The sequence below is a fragment of the Nerophis lumbriciformis genome, linkage group LG22 (assembly GCF_033978685.3).
Source record: "Nerophis lumbriciformis linkage group LG22, RoL_Nlum_v2.1, whole genome shotgun sequence".
Taxonomy (NCBI): Eukaryota; Metazoa; Chordata; class Actinopteri; order Syngnathiformes; family Syngnathidae; genus Nerophis; species Nerophis lumbriciformis.
Window position 1 is genome coordinate 3283455 of NC_084569.2, and position 24946 is coordinate 3308400.

At 40.5% G+C, this 24946-nt stretch overlaps 2 protein-coding genes across 5 annotated transcripts in view; one reads left to right on the forward strand and one right to left on the reverse strand.

Annotated features, from left to right (window-relative positions):
• The first annotated feature begins 520 nt into the window (after positions 1–520).
• Positions 521–24946, forward strand: part of LOC133615661 (epsin-3-like) — a 48048-nt gene continuing 23622 nt past the window's right edge. For 2 of the 4 annotated variants that reach the window (XM_061974415.2, XM_061974417.2), the window contains exons 1-3: positions 522–757; positions 8611–9316; positions 23752–23861. In XM_061974415.2, the coding sequence (XP_061830399.1) occupies positions 8749–9316; positions 23752–23861 (678 nt within the window). In that variant the 5' untranslated portion in view covers positions 522–757; positions 8611–8748. Of the gene's footprint in view, positions 758–8610; positions 9317–18197; positions 18240–23751; positions 23862–24946 lie in introns of all 4 variants that reach the window. The other 2 variants (XM_061974416.2, XM_061974413.2) reach the window with 2 other exon arrangements.
• The window catches only part of LOC140676628 (ADP-ribosylation factor-like protein 16), a 39526-nt gene continuing 32164 nt past the window's right edge, over positions 17585–24946 (reverse strand). The window contains exon 6 of the mRNA XM_072915831.1: positions 17585–18093. Coding sequence (XP_072771932.1) covers positions 18085–18093 — 9 coding nt within the window. The 3' untranslated portion in view covers positions 17585–18084. The remainder of the gene's footprint in view (positions 18094–24946) is intronic.

The following is a 24946-nucleotide window of genomic DNA, read 5'->3' on the forward strand; positions in this document are numbered from 1 at the left end:
GTTATGACCTGCATGAGGCAGTGAAAGGGTTATGTTGTACCTAATGTTATGACTGAGTGTGGCATGAGGCAGTGAAAGGGTTATGTTGTACCTAATGTTATGACCTGCATGAGGCAGTGAAAGGGTTATGTTGTACCTAATGTTATGACCTGCATGAGGCAGTGAAAGGGTTATGTTGTACCTAATGTTATGACCTGCATGAGGCAGTGAAAGGGTTATGTTGTACCTAATGTTATGACCTGAGTGTTGCATGAGGCAGTGAAAGGGTTATGTTGTACCTAATGTTATGACCTGCATGAGGCAGTGAAAGGGTTATGTTGTACCTAATGTTTTGACCTGCATGAGGCAGTGAAAGGGTTATGTTGTACCTAATGTTATGACCTGCACGAGGCAGTGAAAGGGTTATGTTGTACCTAATGTTATGACCTGAGTTGTACGAGGCAGTGAAAGGGTTATGTTGTACCTAATGTTATGACTGAGTGTGGTATGAGGCAGTGAAAGGGTTAATTGTGTGCAGGCCAGCCTCCACTCTGATGTGTTCCAGTCCTGCCAGACCAGTCTGCTCTCAGCTCGGCTTCCTCTACGAAGTAGGGTCAGGGTTCTAGTACCTTCTACGTTGGGATCTCGAGAACTACTTGTGTCCGGTCAGGACATGCGGAGAGGCGGAGGCACATTTTGGTCTTCTTGCAGCAGCCACATTCTCCTCCTCGTCTTCGTGGTCGTCAGTTTGGGAGCGTGACGCTGCCAAGTCATGAAGGTAAGAGGAAGGCGGAAGCTCACATAGAAAATAGTCTTTTTCTCAAAGTTGACGGTGTAACTTTTTTTTTTTTTTGGAAGATTAACACAAAATGCTGAGTCATGGTGATGAACTTTTACCTCATCGACACATTTGACGCGACGTCATATAAAGACATTCTTGTGGGAATTATCGGGGAGACATAGTGCATTATGGGTAAAATTATAATCGGTATAAACCCAAATATGCGACTTCTACAGTAGCGAGGAGCTAGTTTGTTTATGTCAATAAATCGTCAAGACATGCTTGTAAGTCATGGTATTGCGCACAAAATTGTAAATGTTCCAAACAAATATATCTTTGAGATGTATGGCGTTTAACGTGTGTGCATGAGTCGGCGAAATAACAGGAAGTGCTTTTACCTGAAGTTCCGTGACGTCATCGCGTGACGGCAGGTAACCGACTGGCGAACTTTCGCCACGTGTCCTCAAATGTTGACGGTTTGGCGGCCAACACCTTGTTGAACAAAATAGTGAAGTATGTAAACAAGCGTAGAGATCTACACACCTGAGATTACAACGTGTTTCAAAAGTATCCAACATATCTTCTTTACTCGGAAAAAATAGCTACTATCGCTTAATAGGAAAAAAAAAAATGGTGCGGAAAAACGTCGCATTTTTGTTTTCCCGTGTTTGCTAATTAGCAGCCATAGACATCTTATAAGTAGACGCAGCATTGGCTGCTGTGACGCGAGAAATTGGGCCGCCATCTTGAAGTGGTGATGAGGAGCCGGCGAGCAGCCTAAACTTCAGCGTTTTCCTGCTCAAATGAGCGGACTGTTGAAAATAGGAATCGGGGGATTACTTTTCACAAGTAGGATTTAACCAGAGGTGGGTAGAGTAGCCAGAAATTGTACTCAAGTAAGAGTACTGTTACTTTAGAGATTTATTACTCAAGTAAAAGTAAGGAGTAGTCACCCAAATATTTACTTGAGTAAAAGTAAAAAGTATGTTGTAAAAAAACTACTCAAGTACTGAGTAACTGATGAGTAACATATACACACACATATATATATATATATATATATATATATATATATATACATACACACACACACATATATACATATATATACACACATATATATATATACATACATTGATATATACAGTATATAATTTATATATTTTTTTTTTGCCGTTTTTGTTTACATGTTAAAGGTGTTTTAATGAATATACATGCATGTTTAACACATATAGATTCCTTTCTTTCATGAAGACAAGAATATAAGTTGGTGTATTACCTGATTCTGATGACTTGCATTGATTGTAATCAGACAGTAGTGATGACAAACGTCCACGTTTTCAAATGGAGAAAAAAAAGTTCCTCCTTTCTGTCTAATACCACATGAAAGTGGTTGGTTTTTGGCTTCTTATTTGTCCAGCTTCCATATTCGTTTTTATACACTTTACAAGAAATACATTGGCGGCAAACTCCGTAGCTTGCTAGCTTGCTAGCTTGTTTGCGCAGGCTTTCGGAGACTCTTATTTTGAAAGCGCAGGCGCGATGGAGCGGCACTTTTATTGTGAAGACAGGAACTGTGCAGTCAGTCTTTAGGCTTTTGACGGTTGAAATAAAAAATGGTCTTTTTTCCTTCACACTTTTGATTGATTGATTGGAACTTGTATTAGTAGATTGCACAGTACAGTACATATTCCGTACAATTGACCACTAAATGGTAACACCCCAATAAGTTTTTCAACTTGTTTAAGTCAGGTCATGTGACCGCCTGGCTCTGTTTGATTGGTCCAACGTCACCAGTGACTGCATCTGATTGGTGGAACGGAGTGAACGTCACCAGTGACTGTATTTGTTGAAACGCAGGCACTATGAAGGTCATTCTGACAAAGAAAAACAAACAAAGCGTGCATTAACAGATCGATAAAAATTAGTAGCGAGTAGCGAGCTGAATGTAGATAAAAGTAGCGGAGTAAAAGTAGCGTTTCTTCTCTATAAATATACTCAAGTAAAAGTAAAAGTATGTTGCATTAAAACTACTCTTAGAAGTACAATTTATCCCAAAAGTTACTCAAGTAGATGTAACGGAGTAAATGTAGCGCGTTACTACCCACCTCTGGATTTAACATTAACGTTGTATTTTGTGAAAAGAATATTACCACAGAGTTGAGAAGGAGCAAAGATCTTCAATAGTACTGAAATAGGAGCCGCTAGCAAACAAGAGTATGACCATAATAGAATTGCTTGTCAATGAAATTAATTACATTTAAAAATGTCATACTTCAATAAAAACGTTGAAATAAATGATGAAGATAAAGATTGTAAAAGCCAACAGGTGTAAAAGTTAGGACCACAGTCCAGATTGTGTAGGGGGCGGGGTTTTGATTAATTGATTGAGACTTTTATTAGTAGACTGCACAGTGAAGTACATATTCCGTACAATTGACCACTAAATGGTAACACCCCAATAAGTTTTTCAACTTGTTTAAGTTGGGGTCCACTTACCGTATTTTCCGCACCATAAGGCGCCCTGGGTTAAAAGCCGCGCCTTCAATGAACGGCATATTTCAAAACTTTGTCCACCTATAAGCCGCCCCGTGTTGTAAGCCGCATCTAACTGCGCTAAAGGAATGTCAAAAAAACAGTCAGATAGGTCAGTCAAACTTTAATAATATATTAAAAACCAGCGTTCTAACAACTCTGTTCACTCCCAAAATGTACGCAAATGTGCAATCACAAACATACGTATATCAACATGGACAGAGCTGCGTGAAAAAAGCCACCCGGCCTCTTCGCGTAAACTTAAACTTACCTTAACCACTCGCTCATCTTTTCTTCATCCATCCCTTCGAGTTAGCTTTTATGATGACGCCGGCTGGAAAGGTCTCTTTTGGCAAGGTCTTCCTTTTGAATATCACCATGGGTGGAAGTTTCTGGCCATTAGCATGGCAAGCTAGAACCACAGTGAAGGATGACTTCTCATTCCCTGTGGTGCGAATATTCACCGTACGTGCTCCCGTTGTATCCACAGTGCGGTTCACAGGAATATCAGTTGCTGTGAAATAGTAATCCGTGTGCGGATGGAGAGATTGCGTCTTTTCATGAACCGGATCCTTGTCGCTTAGTAGGAGCCATTTTGTGGTCTTTACAGATGTAAACACACAAAGGAAATGAAACGTACGGTGATATCCGCGCACTTTTTCTTCTTCTACGCGGGCGGGTGGTTGCTTACAGTAGAAGAAGAAGCGCTTCCTGTTCTATGGGGGCGGGTGCTTATCTTGGCGGTTGCTTGCGTAGAAGAAGAAGCGCTTCCTGTTCTACCGGGAAAAAAGATGGCGGCTGTTTACCGAAGTTGCGAGACCGAAACTTTATGAAAATGAATCTTAATATTTATCCATATATAAAGCGCACCGGGTTATAAGGCGCACTGTCAGCTTTTGAGAAAATTTGTGGTTTTTAGGTGCGCCTTATAGTGCGGAAAATACGGTAAATTGATTCATGATACAAATATATACTATCATTTATACTATCATCATAATACAGTCATCACACAAGATAATCATCAGGGTGTATACATTGAATTATTTACCTTATTTACAATTCGGGGTGTGGGGGGAGGTTAGGTTTGGTTGTTATCATCAGTCATCAACAATTGAGAACAGAGAAATGGATATTGAAACAGTGTAGGACTGACTTGGTAGGATATGTACAGCAAGTAGTGGACATAGAGAGAGAGACATCAGAAGGCATAAGAAAAGTATCTACATTTGATTGTTTACATTTGATTATTAACAATCCGGGGAGGGTGTTAGTTTAGGGTTGAAGTTGCCTGGAGGTGTACTTTTATTGCGGTTTTGAAGGAGGATAGAGATGCCCTTTCTTTTAAACCTGTTGGGAGCGCATTCCACATTGATGTGGCATAGAAAGAGAATGAGTTAAGACCTTTATTAGATCGAAATCTGGGTAATATATGGGGGTTTGGTTTACAAACTTTCAGCTCCACCTAAAACAAAATTCACCAGCCGCCACTGATTATGATGCATTCTCATTTTAGGCAAAGTATAAGACAAGACTTTCTTAACAGTATAATTGTAACCAGGAATAAGTCTTCAAGTAACAATATTCAAAAACTAACATTGTTGGGTAAGACAGAATTTGGTTTTATTCTGAATCCAGTGAAACAGATTGGTGGTTTTAGCTCATATAAAGACTTTCAGGTGTTTATTTATGTTTATGTTTAAGTATTTGGCAGACGCTTTTATCCAAAACGACATACATAACAAATACATATAAAACAATCAGTGTAAACATGATCATTTAAGGGAAGAATGTAATAGAAAGTGTCAAGACAGAATAAACTCTCTGCTGCTGCAGCAACAGAGATACAGTCTATAAGATATATAGATATCTAATGTTCTTTATGTAGGATATACACATGTATATATAACCTAATCATATTGTTTCTTCAATTTAAATATAGCTGACCATTTTTTCCCCCTTCTCTGGGATTATATTCCCAGTTTTGATCTCGGATGTCTGGTCACTTATAGCATATAAGAATATTCTATTACTGTTAAGCAAACTATGAATACTAAAACATGTGTCCTTTATCATAGCTACACGTATGACAAAAAAGCGGATGAAAATCAGTGGTATTCAGTGAGGCAAGATGAATTAAATGCGCTGACAGTTCATTGCTCCTGCCAAATGAATTGTACTGAGTGGAGCGGATCACCACTCCAAGATGGCGGCCCCGCGTCTCGTCAGTAGCGCTCCATGCGCTGTACCCTTAGAAGATGTCTATGGGAATATACCTTTTATTTATGCAATGGTGACTCAGACAAAGAATGTAAAAAATAAATCAAACATAGCCCTGAAAGAAAAATTCAGAGTTTCTTACGGTCCTCTACAAAGTTGTTGAGTTCTTGCTAGGCATTAGGCTAAGCTAGCTAAATGGCCAACAATAAAACTTTTTCATTAAGACCGGTTTTCATTTTAAGGACAAGTCATCATTTTGACAGGCATTGGAAATAATTACTACCATTTTATGGAGCTAATGTTGGGGCTAGTAGGCCTATTTGGAATTGAAAGTGGATCGGTATCAGTCGTATCCTGATTGACACCATTAAGGTTACAGCAACATATTTCACCTAGTTCCTGAACTGGGGTTTGGCATTGGACTGTACACCACTTACCTTTTTGAAGGAAGGAAACTGTGAACAATGACTGAGCTCGGAAACAACGCGTTGTTTCGCAACACAATTACTCAGCGTTGTTCCAAAGAATGACCAGCTCGGGCGTTGTGTTTCTTGGCGCAGTTGCACAGCGACAATGACTGCGGCTTGTAAAATAAAAATGGCAAGGGTGAAAATGTGATCTCTTGGGACACATTTTGTCCATCAATTCATTAACCGGGCCGGGCCCTTCATTAGGATTCTAATTATAGCCCAGTCATTTACAACACTCAACCACTAAACAGGGCGTTGAATTCAGAGAGCCGCGTATTTGAGAAATGTCATCATTGTACAACATCTTAACTTTGAATAATGCTTTGGTCCGAATGAAAGAATTGAAAAGAAAACATAGCTTTTTTTTGACTATATGGTAAAGTATTTACAAGTGTAGTGCAAGCCACGAATGAGCAGCAACAGAGCCAATTTTGTAATAGTGGTAAGAAAGAAACTGCTCAGTCAGCAATGATATCGCCTAAGACAGTGTTTTTCAACCTTTTTTGAGCCAAGGCACATTGTTTTCATTGAAAAAATCCGAAGCAAAAATCATTAAAAAATATAACTCAATATTGACAATAAAAATTTGTCGTCGCAATTGTTGAATATGAATTCAAACCATAACCAAGCATGCATCAATATACTTGTCTCAAAAGTACTGTCACCACCTGTCACATCACACCGGGACTTATTTGGGACTTTTTTTTGGTGTTTTCCTGTGTGTAGTGTCTTGTAGTGGCTTTTCCTGTTTTGTTGGTATTTTCCAGTAGCAGTTTCATGTCTTCCTTTTGAGCGATATTCCCCGCACCTGCTTTGTTTTAGCAATCGAGAATATTTCAGTTGTTTTTATCCTTCTTTGTGGGGACATTGTTGATTGTCATGTCATGTTCGGATGTACATTGTGGACGCCGTCTTTGCTCCACAGTAAGTCTTTGCTGTCGTCCAGCATTCTGTTTTTGTTTACTTTGTAGCCAGTTCAGTTCTGTTTCCGACATCTACCAATTAGCTACCTGCTGCCACCTACTGATATGGAAGAGTATTACACGGTTACTCTGCCGAGCTCTAGACAGCATCGACACTCAACAACAACGCATCATTTGCAGACTATAATTACTGCTTTGCAAACAATATTTTTAACCCAAATAGGTGAAACTAGATAATCTCAGTGGTTGAAAAACACTGAATTAAATGATATTTACAGTTGGACTCTGATAGAAAGATCCAATCGTCCCAGTCCGTATTTTCCGCACTATTAGCCGCACCTAAAAACCACAAATTTACTCAAAAGCTGACAGTGCGGCTTATAACCCGGTGCGCTTTATATATGGATTAATATTAAGATTCATTTTCATAAAGTTTAGGTCTCGCAACTACGGTAAACAGCCGCCATCTTTTTTCCCCGTAGAAGAGGAAGCGCTTCTTCTTCTACGGTAAGCAACCGCCAAGGTAAGCACCCGCCCCCATAGAAGAGGAAGCGCTTCTTCTTCTACTGTAAGCAACCACCCGCCCCCGTAGAAGAAGAAGCCCCCGGATATTGCGTTTCATTTCATTTGTGTGTTTACATCTGTAAAGACCACAAAATGGCTCCTATTAAGAGACACGCGTACAACGCAGAATTCAAACTCAAGGCAATAAGTCACGCAGTAGAACACGGAAATAGAGCAGCAGCAAGAGAATTGAAGCAACAAGATGACCTGCGCCACTAATCCAATCCAATCCAATCCACTTTATTTATATAGCACATTTAAACAACAAAATGTTTCCAAAGTGCTGCACAACAATATTAAACACAATTAAAAACAATATAAAATAAATGTGATTAAAAACAATTTCAAAGGGTAAAACCAATTAAAACAGTAAATAGAAAGCAAAAGCAAAATTTTAAAAACACAGAGGACAACAGAGGACCACACAACTCACGTAGTGTTAAAAGCCAGAGAATAAAAGTGGGTCTTAAGACGAGACTTAAAACACTCCACTGTGGGAGCAGTTCGAACATGGAGAACTAAGACAGGGAGACAGCGCCGGACGACATACGCCAACATCTGCCAGTGGATTGTAAATGCCTGGGCGGATATATCGGTCTCAACTGTGGTCCGAACTTTCCGGAAGGCAGGATTCACGGAACTGCTGGACAACAATAGCAACATTGACTCTGATGACTTCGACGAGACGGAGCCGGCCATTTTGGATCCCGTATTCGCCCAACTTTTTAATTCGGACACCGAAGGAGAAGAATTCGAGGGATTTATGAATGAAGAATAACTTCAGAAAGTGAGCGTTATGTTTATTCTGTGTGTTGTGACATTAACGTTCGAGCAACATTAAGTTATTGATGCTTATTGATTGCACAGTTGCACATTACCGTACATTTTGGGAGTGAACAGAGTTGTTAGAACGCTGGTTTTTAATATATTATTAAAGTTTGACTGACCTATCTGACTGTTTTTTTGACATTCCTTTAGCGCAGTTAGATGCGGCTTATAACACGGGGCGGCTTATAGGTGGACAAAGTTTTGAAATATGCCGTTCATTGAAGGCGCGGCTTATAACCCAGGGCGCCTTATGGTGCGGAAAATACGGTACTTTTGTCTTCAGCACCTAATCAGTTGTCTTCTTCTTACACAGGAACACCCTTGTGGTTGTCACTGAAGTTGCAAACACCTTGACGTTGGATTTTTCTTATTTTTTTTCTGAAGACACTTTCTAACGAAATCCCCAGTTTTTTTTCCCCCACCGGCGCGCCTGTGTAAATAACCAGACACCATGACGACCTCATCAATTCGCCGGCAGATGAAAAATGTGGTCAACAGCTACACGGAGGCCGAGATCAAGGTGCGAGAAGCCACCTCCAACGACCCGTGGGGCCCCTCCAGCTCGCTGATGGCGGAAATTGCTGACCTGACCTACAACATGATGGCCTTCACCGAGGTCATGGGTATATTGTGGAGGCGGCTCAACGACCACGGGAAAAACTGGCGCCACGTGTACAAGGCGCTTGGCCTGATGGACTACCTGGTCAAAACGGGCTCGGAACGTGTGGCGCAGGAGTGCCGGGACAACATCTACTCCATTCAGACCCTGAAAGATTTCCAGTACATAGACCGAGACGGACAGGACCAAGGGCAGCACATACGCGAAAAGGCCAAGAATCTGGTTTCTCTGCTGAAGGACCCAGAAAAGCTGAAAAAGGAGAGGAGCCAGGCGTTGAAAACCAAGTCGCGTATGGTGGGGGTGCAATATTCCTTTGGAGATCTGCCTCCTCCGTACCCGGGAAGCCACTCCAGCCATTACGGGACGTACCCGTCCAGGAGCTCACCTTCCTCTGTGCATTGTGAGTAGCATACTCTTTGATTGACCCTTTAAACAGTCACCCAAGAGTCCAAAAAGGAGGGGTATATTAGTGTAGATCAGGATCAGGTGACTGTTGGGACAAACCTTTGGTGTGATTTAGTTGTCAAAGAAAATTTCACCAAAAGTTTTGCATTGTTTTAGTGTTCCGTCTCAGTTGTTGTACGGCCAAACATTGCGTTTAACAAACTAGTCAGTGTGCCCACGTTTCATGGAATGGGGTGCCCAAGTTCAAAAATGCCATTTGCGGCCCTGATGTAATGAATACTCAGCAGCAAGCAACACAAACATTAAAATAGAGAAATAATATTATGCCTTAAAAGATTTTGATCCACAATAAATATATTAGTTTAACTAGCTTCATTGGACCTTTTGAAATGGATTACTAACGGAAACTGAAGTACTACTGTAATGTTAAAAGGGAACTACGTTTTTTTGGGGAGTTTTGCCTATTGTTCACAATCATTACGAAAGACATGACGACAGATGTATTTTTTTTAATGCATTCTAACTCCATCCATCCATCCATCTTCTTCCGCTTATCCGAGGTCGGGTCACGGGGGCAGCAGCCTAAGCAGGGAAGCCCAGACTTCCCTCTCCCCAGCCACTTCGTCCAGCTCTTCCTGTGGGATCCCGAGGCGTTCCCAGGCCAGCCGGGAGACATAGTCTTCCCAACGTGTCCTGGGTCTTCCCCGCGGCCTCCTACCGGTCGGACGTGCCCTAAACACCTCCCTAGGGAGGCGTTCGGGTGGCATCCTGACCAGATGCCCGAACCACCTCATCTGGCTCCTCTTGATGTGGAGGAGCAGCGGCTTTACTTTGAGCTCCCCCCGGATGGCAGAGCTTCTCACCCTATCTCTAAGGGAGAGCCCCGCCACCCGGCGGAGGAAACTCATTTCGGCCGCTTGTACCCGTGATCTTGTCCTTTCGGTCATAACCCAAAGCTCATGACCATAGGTGAGGATGGGAACGTAGATCGACCGGTAAATTGAGAGCTTTGCCTTCCGGCTCAGCTCCTTCTTCACCACAACGGATCGATACAGCGTCCGCATTACTGAAGACGCCGCACCGATCCGCCTGTCGATCTCACGATCCACTCTTCCCTCACTCGTGAACAAGACTCCGAGGTACTTGAACTCCTCCACTTGGGGCAAGATCTCCTCCCCAACCCGGAGATGGCACTCCACCCTTTTCCAGGCGAGAACCATGGACTCGGACTTGGAGGTGCTGATTCTCATCCCAGTCGCTTCACACTCAGCTGCGAACCGATCCAGTGAGAGCTGAAGATCCTGGCCAGATGAAGCCATCAGGACCACATCATCTGCAAAAAGCAGAGACCTAATCCTGCAGCCACCAAACCAGATCCCCTCAACGCCTTGACTGCGCCTAGAAATTCTGTCCATAAAAGTTATGAACAGAATGGGTGACAAAGGGCAGCCTTGGCGGAGTCCAACCCTCACTGGAAACGTGTCCGACTTACTACCGGCAATGCGGACCAAGCTCTGGCACTGATCATACAGGGAGCGGACTGCCACAATAAGACAGTCCGATACCCCGTACTCTCTGAGCACTCCCCACAGGACTTCCCGAGGGACACGGTCCAATGCCTTCTCCAAGTCCACAAAACACATGTAGACTGGTTGGGCAAACTCCCATGCACCCTCAAGGACCCTACCGAGAGTATAGAGCTGGTCCACAGTTCCACGACCAGGACGAAAACCACACTGTTCCTCCTGAATCCGAGGTTCGACTATCCGGCGTAGCCTCCTCTCCAGTACACCTGAATAGACCTTACCGGGAAGGCTGAGGAGTGTGATCCCACGATAGTTAGAACACACCCTCCGGTTCCCCTTCTTAAAGAGAGGAACCACCACCCCGGTCTGCCAATCCAGTGGTACCGCCCCCGATGTCCACGCGATGCTGCAGAGTCTTGTCAACCAAGACAGTCTAACTCCTAAACGTAAATAAAAGTCCGCTTACAGCGCGGCCAATTGGAAATCCTCTATTCCACCCGTAAAATCCAAGAAAAAAACATCCAAAAACCGCCAACAATACTCCATTTACATTTCCTGACTTGAATATTAACAAGTGTTAGTGATATTGTTATTATAAGTGCTAACACAGACAAACTATTTACATACCTGCCAACTTTTGAAATCAGAAAAACCTAGTAGCCAGGGTCCAGTCGGCAAAATGATTATTAGCATTCAGACAGGTTAAAATGTTGCTAAAACCATCACTTTTCTATCAGTCACAGTGACTTTTCAAAACAAAAATATTACAGCAAAAATCATATGGGTTGATTGACATGTTTATTCTGTAAGCTAACTTCAATAGTTTGACATTATTTTGACAGTTAATGCCAGTTATCCTGTCAACCTTTCACAAGACTTCAATTTGTTAATTGAAAGTATAAACACTTTTTACAGTAAACAAATGGTAAAACAGTACTAAACAATTCCATTAAAAAAAAAATTGGTGTCATTATTAACTTTCTGTCCAAGCTTGTATAATCTACTGCCTTGTTCAATTGTAAAAAATATTCTGTGCCTAAAATTCACATTTCTATCACAATTATCATATCGTCATCGAAATATGGAACACAAATGGGGTACAGTTTTACATCGTCATAATCGGTGCTGCCGTCAGTCGACATGCTAAATGGTTCCGTCTTCATGACATCGGCGATACTTTTTGAGGATTCTGTTCCAAGACACTGAATAATGTTTGATGTTTTGGTTCGACCACATCCATATTTTTGGGCGATTTTCGAGTCGGGAAACATTTTCCGAAATAACTGTCCCATGTGATCAGCCAGTGCGATTGGAAGTCCATGCTCAATTATTGCCTCCGTAAATAAAACTTTGGCATTCATCACATCCAAAGAATCTGTTTGGGTGACGAAAAACGTTGAAAGTTTTCCACTTGTATCGCTAGCAACGGCATTAGACTTGTGTTTTTTTTGTCCCAACGTGGTCTTTTACATCGCTAATTCCTCCGTGTCCGATCGAAAAATCTTGTCTGCACAAGGTGCGATTCGCGTAGTTTTCACCCTTTTTGGAACGGATAATTATTCCCGGATAGGCTTTTGAATATTCTTCACGGAATGACTGCAGTTTTCTTTTCGGTTTAAGACTCGTTTGCGATTTTTCTCCGGCTGATTCCATGATCGTTCGCTCGTTTGGAAACAATGGCAACTGGTGCCTCGTGCTTGGCAGCGGTGCTATAAACAGCCTCGCGCATGGCATTCGGAATGGCTCGATAGGAAGTTACGGGAAGCAGTGTCGATTGTCATTGTTGTTACGTGATTTCGTGAATAAAACTTTTTTTTTAATATTTTTTTTTAATTAATGAAAAACCGTATTTTTTATCACTGCAACCGTAACCCGGAATAGGTTGATGAAAACCGTACTAATTACGGGAAAACCGGAGTAGTTGGCAGGTATGTATTTATAGCGGCGCCATGATCACGAGCTTGTGTGCCAATGTTGACATGATCAGTTGCTCGTCAAACTTTATTGTAGATTATAAATCATGCATCTCACCTGGATAACAGAGGGACGAAGACATATCCCGACAAGTTGGTACACTTTGACAGCCAATTTAAACCCGGGAATGGCGAGAAAAGACGCTTGGTTTCACCCCCCTTTTCTTCACGAGGAGTCATACATCATCTAAATGGGAATATATGAACATCCTAGCAGTCATGCCCCTAATGACAGCAGACTGTGTACAGTAAGTGATGTTTCATTATGTTTGATGGCTCTCATGAAGTCTGCAGTGAGTAATAATCAGTGATGGGAGTTGAAAAAATAACAATGTGTTTTTGAAATTAAGATGAGCAAAATATGTAAATATTAAATGTGATTATAAAGGTGCCTGTTACTACATTACATATATACTTAAATTATGTATGTAAAACAATAATGGATGTTTTTAAGGGCTTTATAGGCAGAATAGAGCAACTCTCAGACGTTACATTGTAAGCAGACTTTTGATCGTATTTATTTACTATTTAGAATGTATTAAAAAAAAAAACCTTTTTGGAATTTAGCGTATCGTTCACAATCATTATGAAAAAAAGATGTATTTATTTTCAATGCATTCTAATTGGTAAATAAAAGTCTGCTTACAATGGAGCTAAAGGGAGGTCATCTTTTCCGCCTTTCCACCCAAAAACCGCCAACAATACGCCAATTGCATTTCGTGACGTGAATATTAGCTAAGTATTAGTAATAATGTTATTATAAACAAACTATTTATAGCGCCGCCTTGGTTACTAGCTTGTGTGGCTTTGTTGACACCATCGAGTGGTGAGCTGCTTCCTCGCCTTTGGGCTGGTGAAAGTTAATTCTCGATCATAAATCATGCCTCTCACCTTGATTGTAGGAGGATAAGGACGTATTAGGACAAGTTGATAGCCAATTTAGACCCGGAAATGACGAGAAAGATACAACAAGATGCTTGCTTCTACCCCACTTTTCCTCTCGAGGATTATGATTTATTCTCCATCTAAATGGGACTATAACAAGATTCTATCAATCGGCATCCTAATGACAGCAGACACTGTACAGTAAGTGATGTTTTATTATGCGTGTTGGCTCTCATGAAGTCTGCAGTGAGTAGAAATTTTGTGATTTTGCGTATGCTTCAAATGACCAAAATACATAAATTATTAAATGTTATAATAAATGTGTCTGTTACTATATTACATATATACTTACAGCATGTATATAAAACCTTAATGGAGGTGTTTGGATGGTTTTTAAAGAGCAGAATCGAGCGACTCCCATTGGCTCCATTGTAAGGTGTCTTTTGATCGCATTTATTTACTACTAAGAATGCTTCAACAAAATAAAAACATATGTGTTCTTGTCTTATATATGTGATATGAATAATAGGCAACATTGCAAAAAAAGTGCAGTTCCCCTTTAAGCCTCAGACGATGCACTAATGATAATACAATAATAATATTATACTTTAGAGCTGTCAAATTATTTAAATATTTAATAACGAGTAATCACTTTTTATTCAGTTAACTCGAAATTAATCGCTATAATCGCAGACATATATCATTTTTACATCATTAACAAATGTACCATAGACAGATCATTTTCAAGTTTTTTGGGATTAGACAATTTGTTTGGCTTAATGGCATGTTTATTTAACATTATGCTTTTTTAAATAGCTTAACACAAACTGGACAAAACAGGCTTTTAATGACAATAAAAATAATTACCTACAGCGCGTTGGTGTATCCCTGACAGAATTTAGATTCCTGCTGTAGAAGCACTTGCATTCAGCGAAGAAGAGCTACACTTCCTTTTTACATACCAGTTTTGCATGTTAACTCAAAATGTGGATTTTTTTTAATCATTGTTTGATTGTCAAAGGTGTAATCTGTGATATTTCTACCTGAATAAATGCTTCTGATAGGTTAATGGTATTCATATCGCTGCATGAAAATGTCTTAACCTTCTGGTTTTATTAATAAAGTCTATTATTCAGCCTGCTAAACATTCTGTAATGGAGGACTATCAACTAGAAGATGTTATAAAAGAATAAACATAATATTTCAGCCTGCAAGAACAATTCCCCCCTATATGCCTTAATTGATGTACTAGCATTTATTTAGGTAGAAATATCACAGATTACATTACAAAACATCTTTGACAACCAAAGAGGCCCACTCCATAGGGTATACCTATATTTTTTACCTACTGGTACCTGTTTTTGTGTATTTGGGATCTGCATAAGTCTTGAAAATGTGAAATCAAACCATTGAAGGCATTGCAGCGATATTTCTAAAACATTTTTGCCTTCCTTTATGCTTACTCCAAATGAGCCGTTTGGAATTTGCCCCATTTGTGACGTTTTTTCCATTGATGATGTCAGCGGATATCTCCATATACAGGTAAAAGCCAGTAAATTAGAATATTTTGAAAAACTTGATTTATTTCAGTAATTGCATTCAAAAGGTGTAACTTGTACATTATATTTATTCATTGCACACAGACTGATGCATTCAAATGTTTATTTCATTTAATTTTGATGATTTGAAGTGGCAACAAATGAAAATCCAAAATTCCGTGTGTCACAAAATTAGAATATTACTTAAGGCTAATACAAAAAAGAGATTTTTAGAAATGTTGGCCAACTGAAAAGTATGAAAATGAAAAATATGAGCATGTACAATACTCAATACTTGGTTGGAGCTCCTTTTGCCTCAATTACTGCGTTAATGCGGCGTGGCATGGAGTCGATGAGTTTCTGGCACTGCTCAGGTGTTATGAGAGCCCAGGTTGCTCTGATAGTGGCCTTCAACTCTTCTGCGTTTTTGGGTCTGGCATTCTGCATCTTCCTTTTCACAATACCCCACAGATTTTCTATGGGGCTAAGGTCAGGGGAGTTGGCGGGCCAATTTAGAACAGAAATACCATGGTCCGTAAACCAGGCACGGGTAGATTTTGCGCTGTGTGCAGGCGCCAAGTCCTGTTGGAACTTGAAATCTCCATCTCCATAGAGCAGGTCAGCAGCAGGAAGCATGAAGTGCTCTAAAACTTGCTGGTAGACGGCTGCGTTGACCCTGGATCTCAGGAAACAGAGTGGACCGACACCAGCAGATGACATGGCACCCCAAACCATCACTGATGGTGGAAACTTTACACTAGACTTCAGGCAACGTGGATCCTGTGCCTCTCCTGTCTTCCTCCAGACTCTGGGACCTCGATTTCCAAAGGAAATGCAAAATTTGCATGGTTGGGTGATGGTTTGGGGTGCCATGTCATCTGCTGGTGTCGGTCCACTCTGTTTCCTGAGATCCAGGGTCAACGCAGCCGTCTACCAGCAAGTTTTAGAGCACTTCATGCTTCCTGCTGCTGACCTGCTCTATGGAGATGTAGATTTCAAGTTCCAACAGGACTTGGCGCCTGCACACAGCGCAAAATCTACCCGTGCCTGGTTTACGGACCATGGTATTTCTGTTCTAAATTGGCCCGCCAACTCCCCTGACCTTAGCCCCATAGAAAATCTGTGGGGTATTGTGAAAAGGAAGATGCAGAATGCCAGACCCAAAAACGCAGAAGAGTTGAAGGCCACTATCAGAGCAACCTGGGCTCTCATAACACCTGAGCAGTGCCAGAAACTCATCGACTCCATGCCACGCCGCATTAACGCAGTAATTGAGGCAAAAGGAGCTCCAACCAAGTATTGAGTATTGTACATGCTCATATTTTTCATTTTCATACTTTTCAGTTGGCCAACATTTCTAAAAATCCCTTTTTTGTATTAGCCTTAAGTAATATTCTAATTTTGTGACACACGGAATTTTGGATTTTCATTTGTTGCCACTTCAAATCATCAAAATTAAATGAAATAAACATTTGAATGCATCAGTCTGTGTGCAATGAATAAATATAATGTACAAGTTACACCTTTTGAATGCAATTACTGAAATAAATCAAGCTTTTCAAAATATTCTAATTTACTGGCTTTTACCTGTATGGTTACGTTTTATTCAAAGAGCTTTGCGCGAGTCTTCAATTGTAGTCCGACGTTGTAGTCAATAAGTTCCTTTTTCCCATTCTTCTTGTTCTGAGGCAGACTGGCTCATACATGCATGTGCATATTTAGCTGTTGCCATTTCTAATACAAAGTAGCGTACAGTTCAAACTTATGTCTGTTGGTAGATTCCATATAGAAGCGTTAAAAACTAAAAAAACCTACTCAGTGGCCTAGTGGTTAGAGTGTCCGCCCTGAGATGGGTAGGTTGTGAGTTCAAACCCCGGCCGAGTCGTACCAAAGACTATACACATGGGAGCCATTACCTCCCTGCTTGGCACTCAGCATCAAGGGTTGGAATTGGGGGTTAAATCACCAAAAATGATTCCTGGGCGCGGCCACCGCTGCTGCTCACTGCTCCCCTCACCTCCCAGGGGGTGATCAAGGGTGATGGGTCAAATGCAGAGAATAATTTCGCCACACTTAGTGTGTGTGTGACAATCATTGGTACTTTAACGGGGAGAAGATGCAGTCAAAGTGGAGGCACGTAAATAAAACCGCCCACGCTGAAGATATGGTCACAAAGCGGCTTCAACATGGTCTGTAAAATATCATCTATGCGAAATTTGGACAAAAGAACCACCATTACATGTTATGTAGACCACAAGGAAGTCTTTTAAACATCTTTGATAACCAAAGAATGATTGTAATGTCAACCATTTTTAATTTTGGTTAGTGTAGTTGGACCGGATGTGACGAGTAGCACTTTTATTTTGAAGTCAGAATTGTGTGATTGCTTTGAGAAGAGGTGTCTTGACATGTTTTTAAGACCGACGTGTCTTTTGGCCATGAAGTGCCTCTCAGCTTCCTCCCGACCGACTTTTCTTTCTGCTAAGTTGTCATCTTATCTCACTAAAGCAGTTACAGTAACAAGCTACATTTGATGTCCTCGATGCACTTAACTGTAATGTGAGCACAGAAGTGAAGCTCCATCTCTCTGCATGCAAGTGCCCCCAGAATTTGGTGGCGGGCTCCAGGACAGGTCACATGTTTGAGTGTACATTTAAAGAGAAAACACAGCCATCCTTCATTTGGCACAATGCAAATCGTCATTGAGGTTATTAGTTATATAGATAGTTATATTTGCCTCGTCTGATGTGCAACATTCAGTCCCAACGAGCGTTGTGCTTTTTATTCTCCACTGACTGTCAGGCATCTGCATTCCTGTCATTCTCCCGTACACAGTCACAGTCAGCTGACCTGCATTGTGCAAAAGACATGAGGCCCACCCTATGTCAAAAACAGAGCAAAATGGATGCCACATTCTGTATGAAATCATGGACATTTTAAATTATCTGTTCCAGGGTCAATCTACCAGCATCAAACAACTGTTATTCAAAGTCCAGGTGAGGTTTTCTGTTAAACTTGACTTTACTTTTTTAACCATCAAGCAAGTGTTAAAAAAAAAAAAAAAAAAAAAAGGGTTAGTCACCATGCAGGTGATATATTGTCAATGCTCATGTATTGACTTCTGCCTGTGGAATTGTCGTGTTTTGGAAAATGATTACTATATTCACTATTCCAGGTGATTTACTTGTAGGAGATGTATTCAGTATTGGACATGTCTGGTTGAGCATCGTCATTCCATTGAGTTCAGAAAATATGCCTGTCAATGCAGGCCCGGCCCTAACCAATCTGGCGCCCTAGGCAAGATTTTAGGTGGCGCCCCCCCACATCGGCAGTGAACTGTATATACTCACAAGAAACCGAATAGCTTTGTCTTTGACCTTTTTTTTACTTAAAGAAAGCAAATTAACAATCAGAATAGTTAACAAGATAAAAAAAATATGAATAAATAAATGAATGCAAAAAATAAAAAATGAATATATGAAATACAATATTTTTTACATACATATTGCTTAATTAACATTAATGATGTGCACTTTAACAACTAGGCTTACAACTATACCTAATATATAAAGGGGTGGAAAAGTGACTATTACCTGCAGGGCAAACATTAGCTAACCAGAAGGCAATAACACCTGCTTAAAAGATCTAATACAAATGTCCCTGAGGAATGTAAGGTGGGAGTACTGTAATTACCTAACGTTACATTATTATTTTCCATAACAATTTAGCCCCCTCCACAATATTAACCCGACGTTAAAACAGAACTAGCTACTTATTGATTAGCAATTGCCGAATCATGTAACATTAGCTTAATGCTAAAAAGCCAGGTTACTATCACATTCTGTAACAGACAAATAATTTCATGTAGGCTAACGTTACCTACCTGCTACCTCTGTCTTTTCTCGTTCCTCCTTCTCTTCTTTTCTCTTTTTTCTTCCCTGGGCACCTGACAGTTTTGGCCGTTTTGACATCTTGTGTTGATTTTTTTGATGTGGTGACGTCCAAAAAGAGTCATGATACGGGAAGGGAGGGGGCGCACCGTGCGGGGGGGGGGGGGGCGTAATATTGTAACAAATAATATTTCTATTATATAGGCTTTACTTTGCATTTGAATTAACGTAGGATTATTTTTTGTATTTAGAAATAATATTACCAACTTTTTTTTTTTTCTCCAACATTTGTGGCACTGGCGTGGCGCCCCCTGATGGACAGCACCCTTAGAATTTGCCTATACGGCCTATGCCACGGGCCGGCCCTGTGTCAATGTAAAAGGCCCCGTTTACACTAAGCTGGATAAGGTTCACACCTAACCTTATCTGTGTCCACACACACAACAAAGCCACCGTTTAAGACCCCCGGCCCCCTCCGTCCGCCGGCACAACGCCACCTAGTACCAGTGACGTGCGGTGAGGTTGATGGCTGGTGAGGCACTGACTTCATCACAGTCAGACTTACAAACATATGAACCCTAAAGAGTATCTTATTCACCATTTGATTGGCAGCAGTTAACGGGTTATGTTTAAAAGCTCATACCAGCATTCTTCCCTGCTTGGCACTCAGCATCAAGGCTTGGAATTGGGGGTTAAATCACCAAAAATGATTCCCAGGCGCGGCGCCGCTGCTGCCCACTGCTCCCCTCACCTCCCAGGGGGTGATCAAGGGGATGGGTCAAATACAGACGACAAATTTCATTACACCTAGTGTGTGTGTGACAATCATTGCTACTTTAACTTAACTTTAACTTTACACATACAAACTGTAGCACACAAAAAAGCACATTTAATAAAAAAAAACGTTATTATGGTCTTACCTTTACTTAGAAATGAAGTCCACAACTAAAGCCCGCACTTAAACTTTCCACGTGCAAGATTGAATCTATTTAAAAAAGTGTAACCGAGGGTTTATAAATGTGGCCTATACTGTATGAAACTACAAAATAACAAACACGGAGGCTCCAGTTTACACGAGGACCACTTTATTTACCTTCTTTCAAAAACCTCCGCAACGTGACATCACTTCCGCTCTTAGCGCCTTCAAAATAAGAGCTCAAGGGATATACTGTATGACAGCGCATAACAGGAACTTAACATCACAAAGAGGAAAGCCCATAAAAATAGGTTACAAAAGTTATTTAATAAGAAGCCAAAAAGTGCAAAAACAATAATGTTCGTGTTGGAGGAGTTGTGAATTAGATACGCCTGCAGTCTGCAGGTGTACCTAATGTTGTGTCCCTGCAGTCATTCACAACTCCTCCAACACGAACATTATTGTTTTTGCACTTTTTGGCTTCTTATGAAATCATTTTTTTAAATAGATTCAATCTTGCACGTGGAAAGTTTAAGTGTGGGCTTTAGTTGATATAACAATTCTACGGCGGGGGTGCAGGAGGCGAGCCTCAGCCAGTGCGTCTTTTGCAGCCGTTTTATGATCGCTCAGCACGAGAAATACTTTACACACATACAGTTGTTGACAAAATACACTGTACATTATATACCTCAGCTAACTAAACTATGGAAATGTATAATATAATTCATATAGCAATACAGTCTCACTGCACAGCAGGCCAGCAGTTAGCCGAGTCCGGAATCCATGTTGCGGCACTGAGTGACGTGCCTCAACTGGCTGCTGTTCACCGCACCGTCTCTTCTCAGTATTTGAACGGCAAATGTGAAAATTCCGCGATTTTGAATAAAAATAATCTAAAACTGGTGAAGTTAAATGGAAAATAACTTTATAGTATAATCACTGGATACATATAAAAATTCAATTTTTTTCTTTTCTTTTTACATTTTTTTTCTTTCCATGATGGCAGGTGAGGCCCTTACAAGAAGTAAAACACTACACACAGGAAAACCGCAAAAAAGTCCAAATAAGTCAGGGTGTGATGTGACAGGTGGTGACAGTACACCTACTTTGAGACAAGAGCTATATTGATGCATGCTTGGTTATGCTTTAAAGTCATATCCAACAATTGCGACAACGACTTTTTACTGTCAACTGAGTTTCGTTTTATTTAATGATTTCTGCTGGTGGTGTGGCTCTGGATTTTTTTTAATGCAAAACATGGCTCAAAAAAGGTTGAAAAACACTGTGCTACCTGTTTTGTTGGACTCAGGTACTGCACGCTAATAATAAAAAAGTCAAATTCAGATTAGGCGCTTTTTTCAGAAAACATTCAGGGCTGGAGCCCAATTTGCCATCCACTAACTCTACCCTGTTGTTGAGCATAAAAAAGTGGCACTCACATATTTTTTGACGGTGTGGATGATTGTGGGCCACATTGAAAGTTGTGATACAGTAGCAGAGCATGTCTGCAGACGGTATCTGACTGTTCCTGTTCCTCTCAAGCCTTCACTACCATATGGCATACCTGCCAATTTTTGAAATCAGAAAAACCTAGTAGCCAGGGTCCAGGGGCCACAGGCCCCGGACAAAGTCCTGGTGGGGGGGTTCCGCCCCCGACGCAAAATGATTATTAGCATTCAGACAGGTTAAAATGTTGCTAAAATCATCACTTTTCTATCAGTCACAGTGACTTTTCAAAACAAAAATATTACAGCAAAAATCATATGGGTTGATTGACATGTTTATTCTGTAAGCTAACTTCAATAGTTTGAAATTATTTTGACAGTTAATGCCAGTTATCCTGTCAACCTTTCACAAGACTTCAATTTGTTAATTGAAAGTATAAACACTTTTTACAGTAAACAAATGGTAAAACAGTACTAAACAATTCCATTAAAAAAAAAATTGGTGTCATTATTAACTTTCTGTCCAAGCTTGTATAATCTACTGCCTTGTTCAATTGTAAAAAATATTCTGTGCCTAAAATTCACATTTCTATCACAATTATCATACTGTAAACATGGTAAGCTAACTTCATTAAAATTAATAGTCCTGTCAATAGCATGGAATTACAATTCAAATGTAGTTTTTTTGTAAGCCTTTCAAAAGAATTCAAAATATGAAAAATTAATGAAAATTAATTGAAGCCATCAGACACTTGAAAAGTGGCACATCACATCTCTAATGTAATCATTTTAACTTTTCAACAGAAATAGCACTGCAAAAATATTAAGGACATACTTCTGTATTTTGGTAGTTATGCTGTCAACATTTAACAAGATTTCTTCAACGTGGACTTGAAAGCATAAATAGTATAAACACTTTTAACAGTATAACAGTACTAAACAATTCCAATAGATAACATTGGTGTCATTACCTTTTTGTGGCTAAAATCCAAATTTATTCTAGTCCATGCTCAATTATTGCCTCCGTAAATAAAACTTCGGCATTTCACATCCAAAGAATCTGTTTGGGCGACGAAAAACGTTGAAAGTTTTCCACTTGTATCGCTAGCGACGGCATTAGACTTGTGTTTTTTTGTCCCAACGTGGTCTTTTACATCGCTAATTCCTCCGTGTCCGATCGAAAAATCTTGTCTGCACAAGGTGCAATTCGCGTAGTTTTCACCCTTTTTGGAACGGATAATTATTCCCGGATAGGCTTTTGAATATTCTTCACGGAATGACTGCAGTTTTCTTTTCGGTTTAAGACTCGTTTGCGATTTTTCTCCGGCTGATTCCATGATCGTTCGCTCGTTTGGAAACAATGGCAACTGGTGCCTCGTGCTTGGCAGCGGTGCTATAAATAGCCTCGCGCATGGCATTCGGAATGGCTGGATAGGAATTTACGGGAAGCAGTGTCGATTGTCATTGTTGTTACGCGATTTCGTGAATAAAACTTTTAAAAAAAATAAAAAATTAATTAATGAAAAACCGTATTTTTTATCACTGCAACCGTTAGGTTGATGAAAACCGTACTAATTACGGGAAAACCGGAGTAGTTGGCAGGTATGATATTATGGTACATGAAGAGTTCCTTACATACTTTCATTCATTCATTTTTATTGATCTCCTTCATTGATGTGCATCTTTGATCGATAGACAATTATACCACAATTATTCAATCATACATTTACACACCAATACCTGAGAAGGAGCAGGATGAAGAAAAATCTTATATTTTCCTGCCCCCTTCAACATAATACGTAGTCTTACTTAATATCATATAAACCAACAATTACATCCAAATATTTACATGAAACTTGAAACAAGTGGTCACTTCACACCTTGTTTGCATGGTCCAGTGCTACCCCACCTTGACCAAACCATCAGCCAAAACCTGAATTCGAGTTCTAGAAACCCTTCCAGAGGCTTTTTGCGATGGGCCCTGCTCCAATTCCCCCGGCCCCCCCTCTCGTTAGCTCTCTCTGCACAGGCCCAGCATTGTTCTCAGTGCAGGCGCTGTGTCAAGTAACAACAACAACAAAGATGCTAAACAACAAGCCACAGAAGATGAATTAACATGCAATGTGTGTACCAGCGCCTTTCTGACCACTCAACAACGAAGCCAGAGTGTTTTTGTTATGGCCTCTTTTACACTATCAATATGTCAATCGTCCATCGTTCAACACTTTCCTCTCCTCTCCTTCCTCTGGCTCCACAGCCTCCTCTTCCTCCTCGCCTAGACTAGCGCCAGATTTGGAGCAGGCTCGGCCCACTACCAGCGGAGAGGAGGAGCTTCAGCTGCAGCTGGCCTTGGCCATGAGCCGGGAGGCGAGTGAAAAGCACACACACACACACACACACACACACACACACACACACACACACACACACACACACAAGCCATTTTTTTCATCTTAATTTTTTCTAAGATAAACAATTTTATGAAAAGTCTTACCAATAGTTCAGAGGTACAAACAAATTAGTGTAAGGTAAAAATGTTTCCCTTCATTTTATTTATTTTTTTAAATTTAATTTAATTTCCATTTTTAATAAAGATTTTTATGCAAATTGTTCAGATATAATATGAGAGCCAATGTAGTGCAAATGGAATGTTTTGCCTTAATAGTAATTAACAGTAATTTTTTGCCTTAATAGTAATTTAAAAAAATCTAATTTTAAATACACATTTGTATTTATTATTAAATCCCAGTTTTGTGTTTTGAATTACAACTTTAGACAAAGTCTTAACTTGGTTCTAAAGTACCGTATTTTCCGCACTATAAGGCGCACCTAAAAACCACACATTTTCTCAAAAGCTGACAGTGCGCCTTATAACCCGGTGCGCTTTATATATGGATTAATATTAAGATTCATTTTCATAAAGTTTAGGTCTCGCAACTACGGTAAACAGCCGCCATCTTTTTTCCCCGTAGAAGAGGAAGTGCTTCTTCTTCTACGCAAGCAACCGCCAAGGTAAGCACCCGCCCCCATAGAACAGGAAGCGCTTCTTCTTCTACTGTAAGCAACCACCCGCCCGCGTAGAAGAAGAAGAAGAAGCGCGCGAATATTACGTTTCATTTCCTTTGTGTGTTTACATCTGTAAAGACCACAAAATGGCTCCTACTAAGCGACAGGGATCCGGTTCATGAAAAGACGCAATCTCTCCATCCGCACACGGATTACTATTTCACAGCAACTGCCTAAAGACTTTCAAGAAAAGCTGGCTACTTTCCGTGCATATTGTAAAAACAAGATAGCTGAAAAAAAGATCCGGCCAGAGAACATTATCAACATGGACAAGGTTCCACTGACTTTTGATATTCCTGTGAACCGCACTGTGGATACAACGGGAGCACGTACGGTGAATATTCGCACCACAGGGAATGAGAAGTCATCCTTCACTGTGGTTCTAG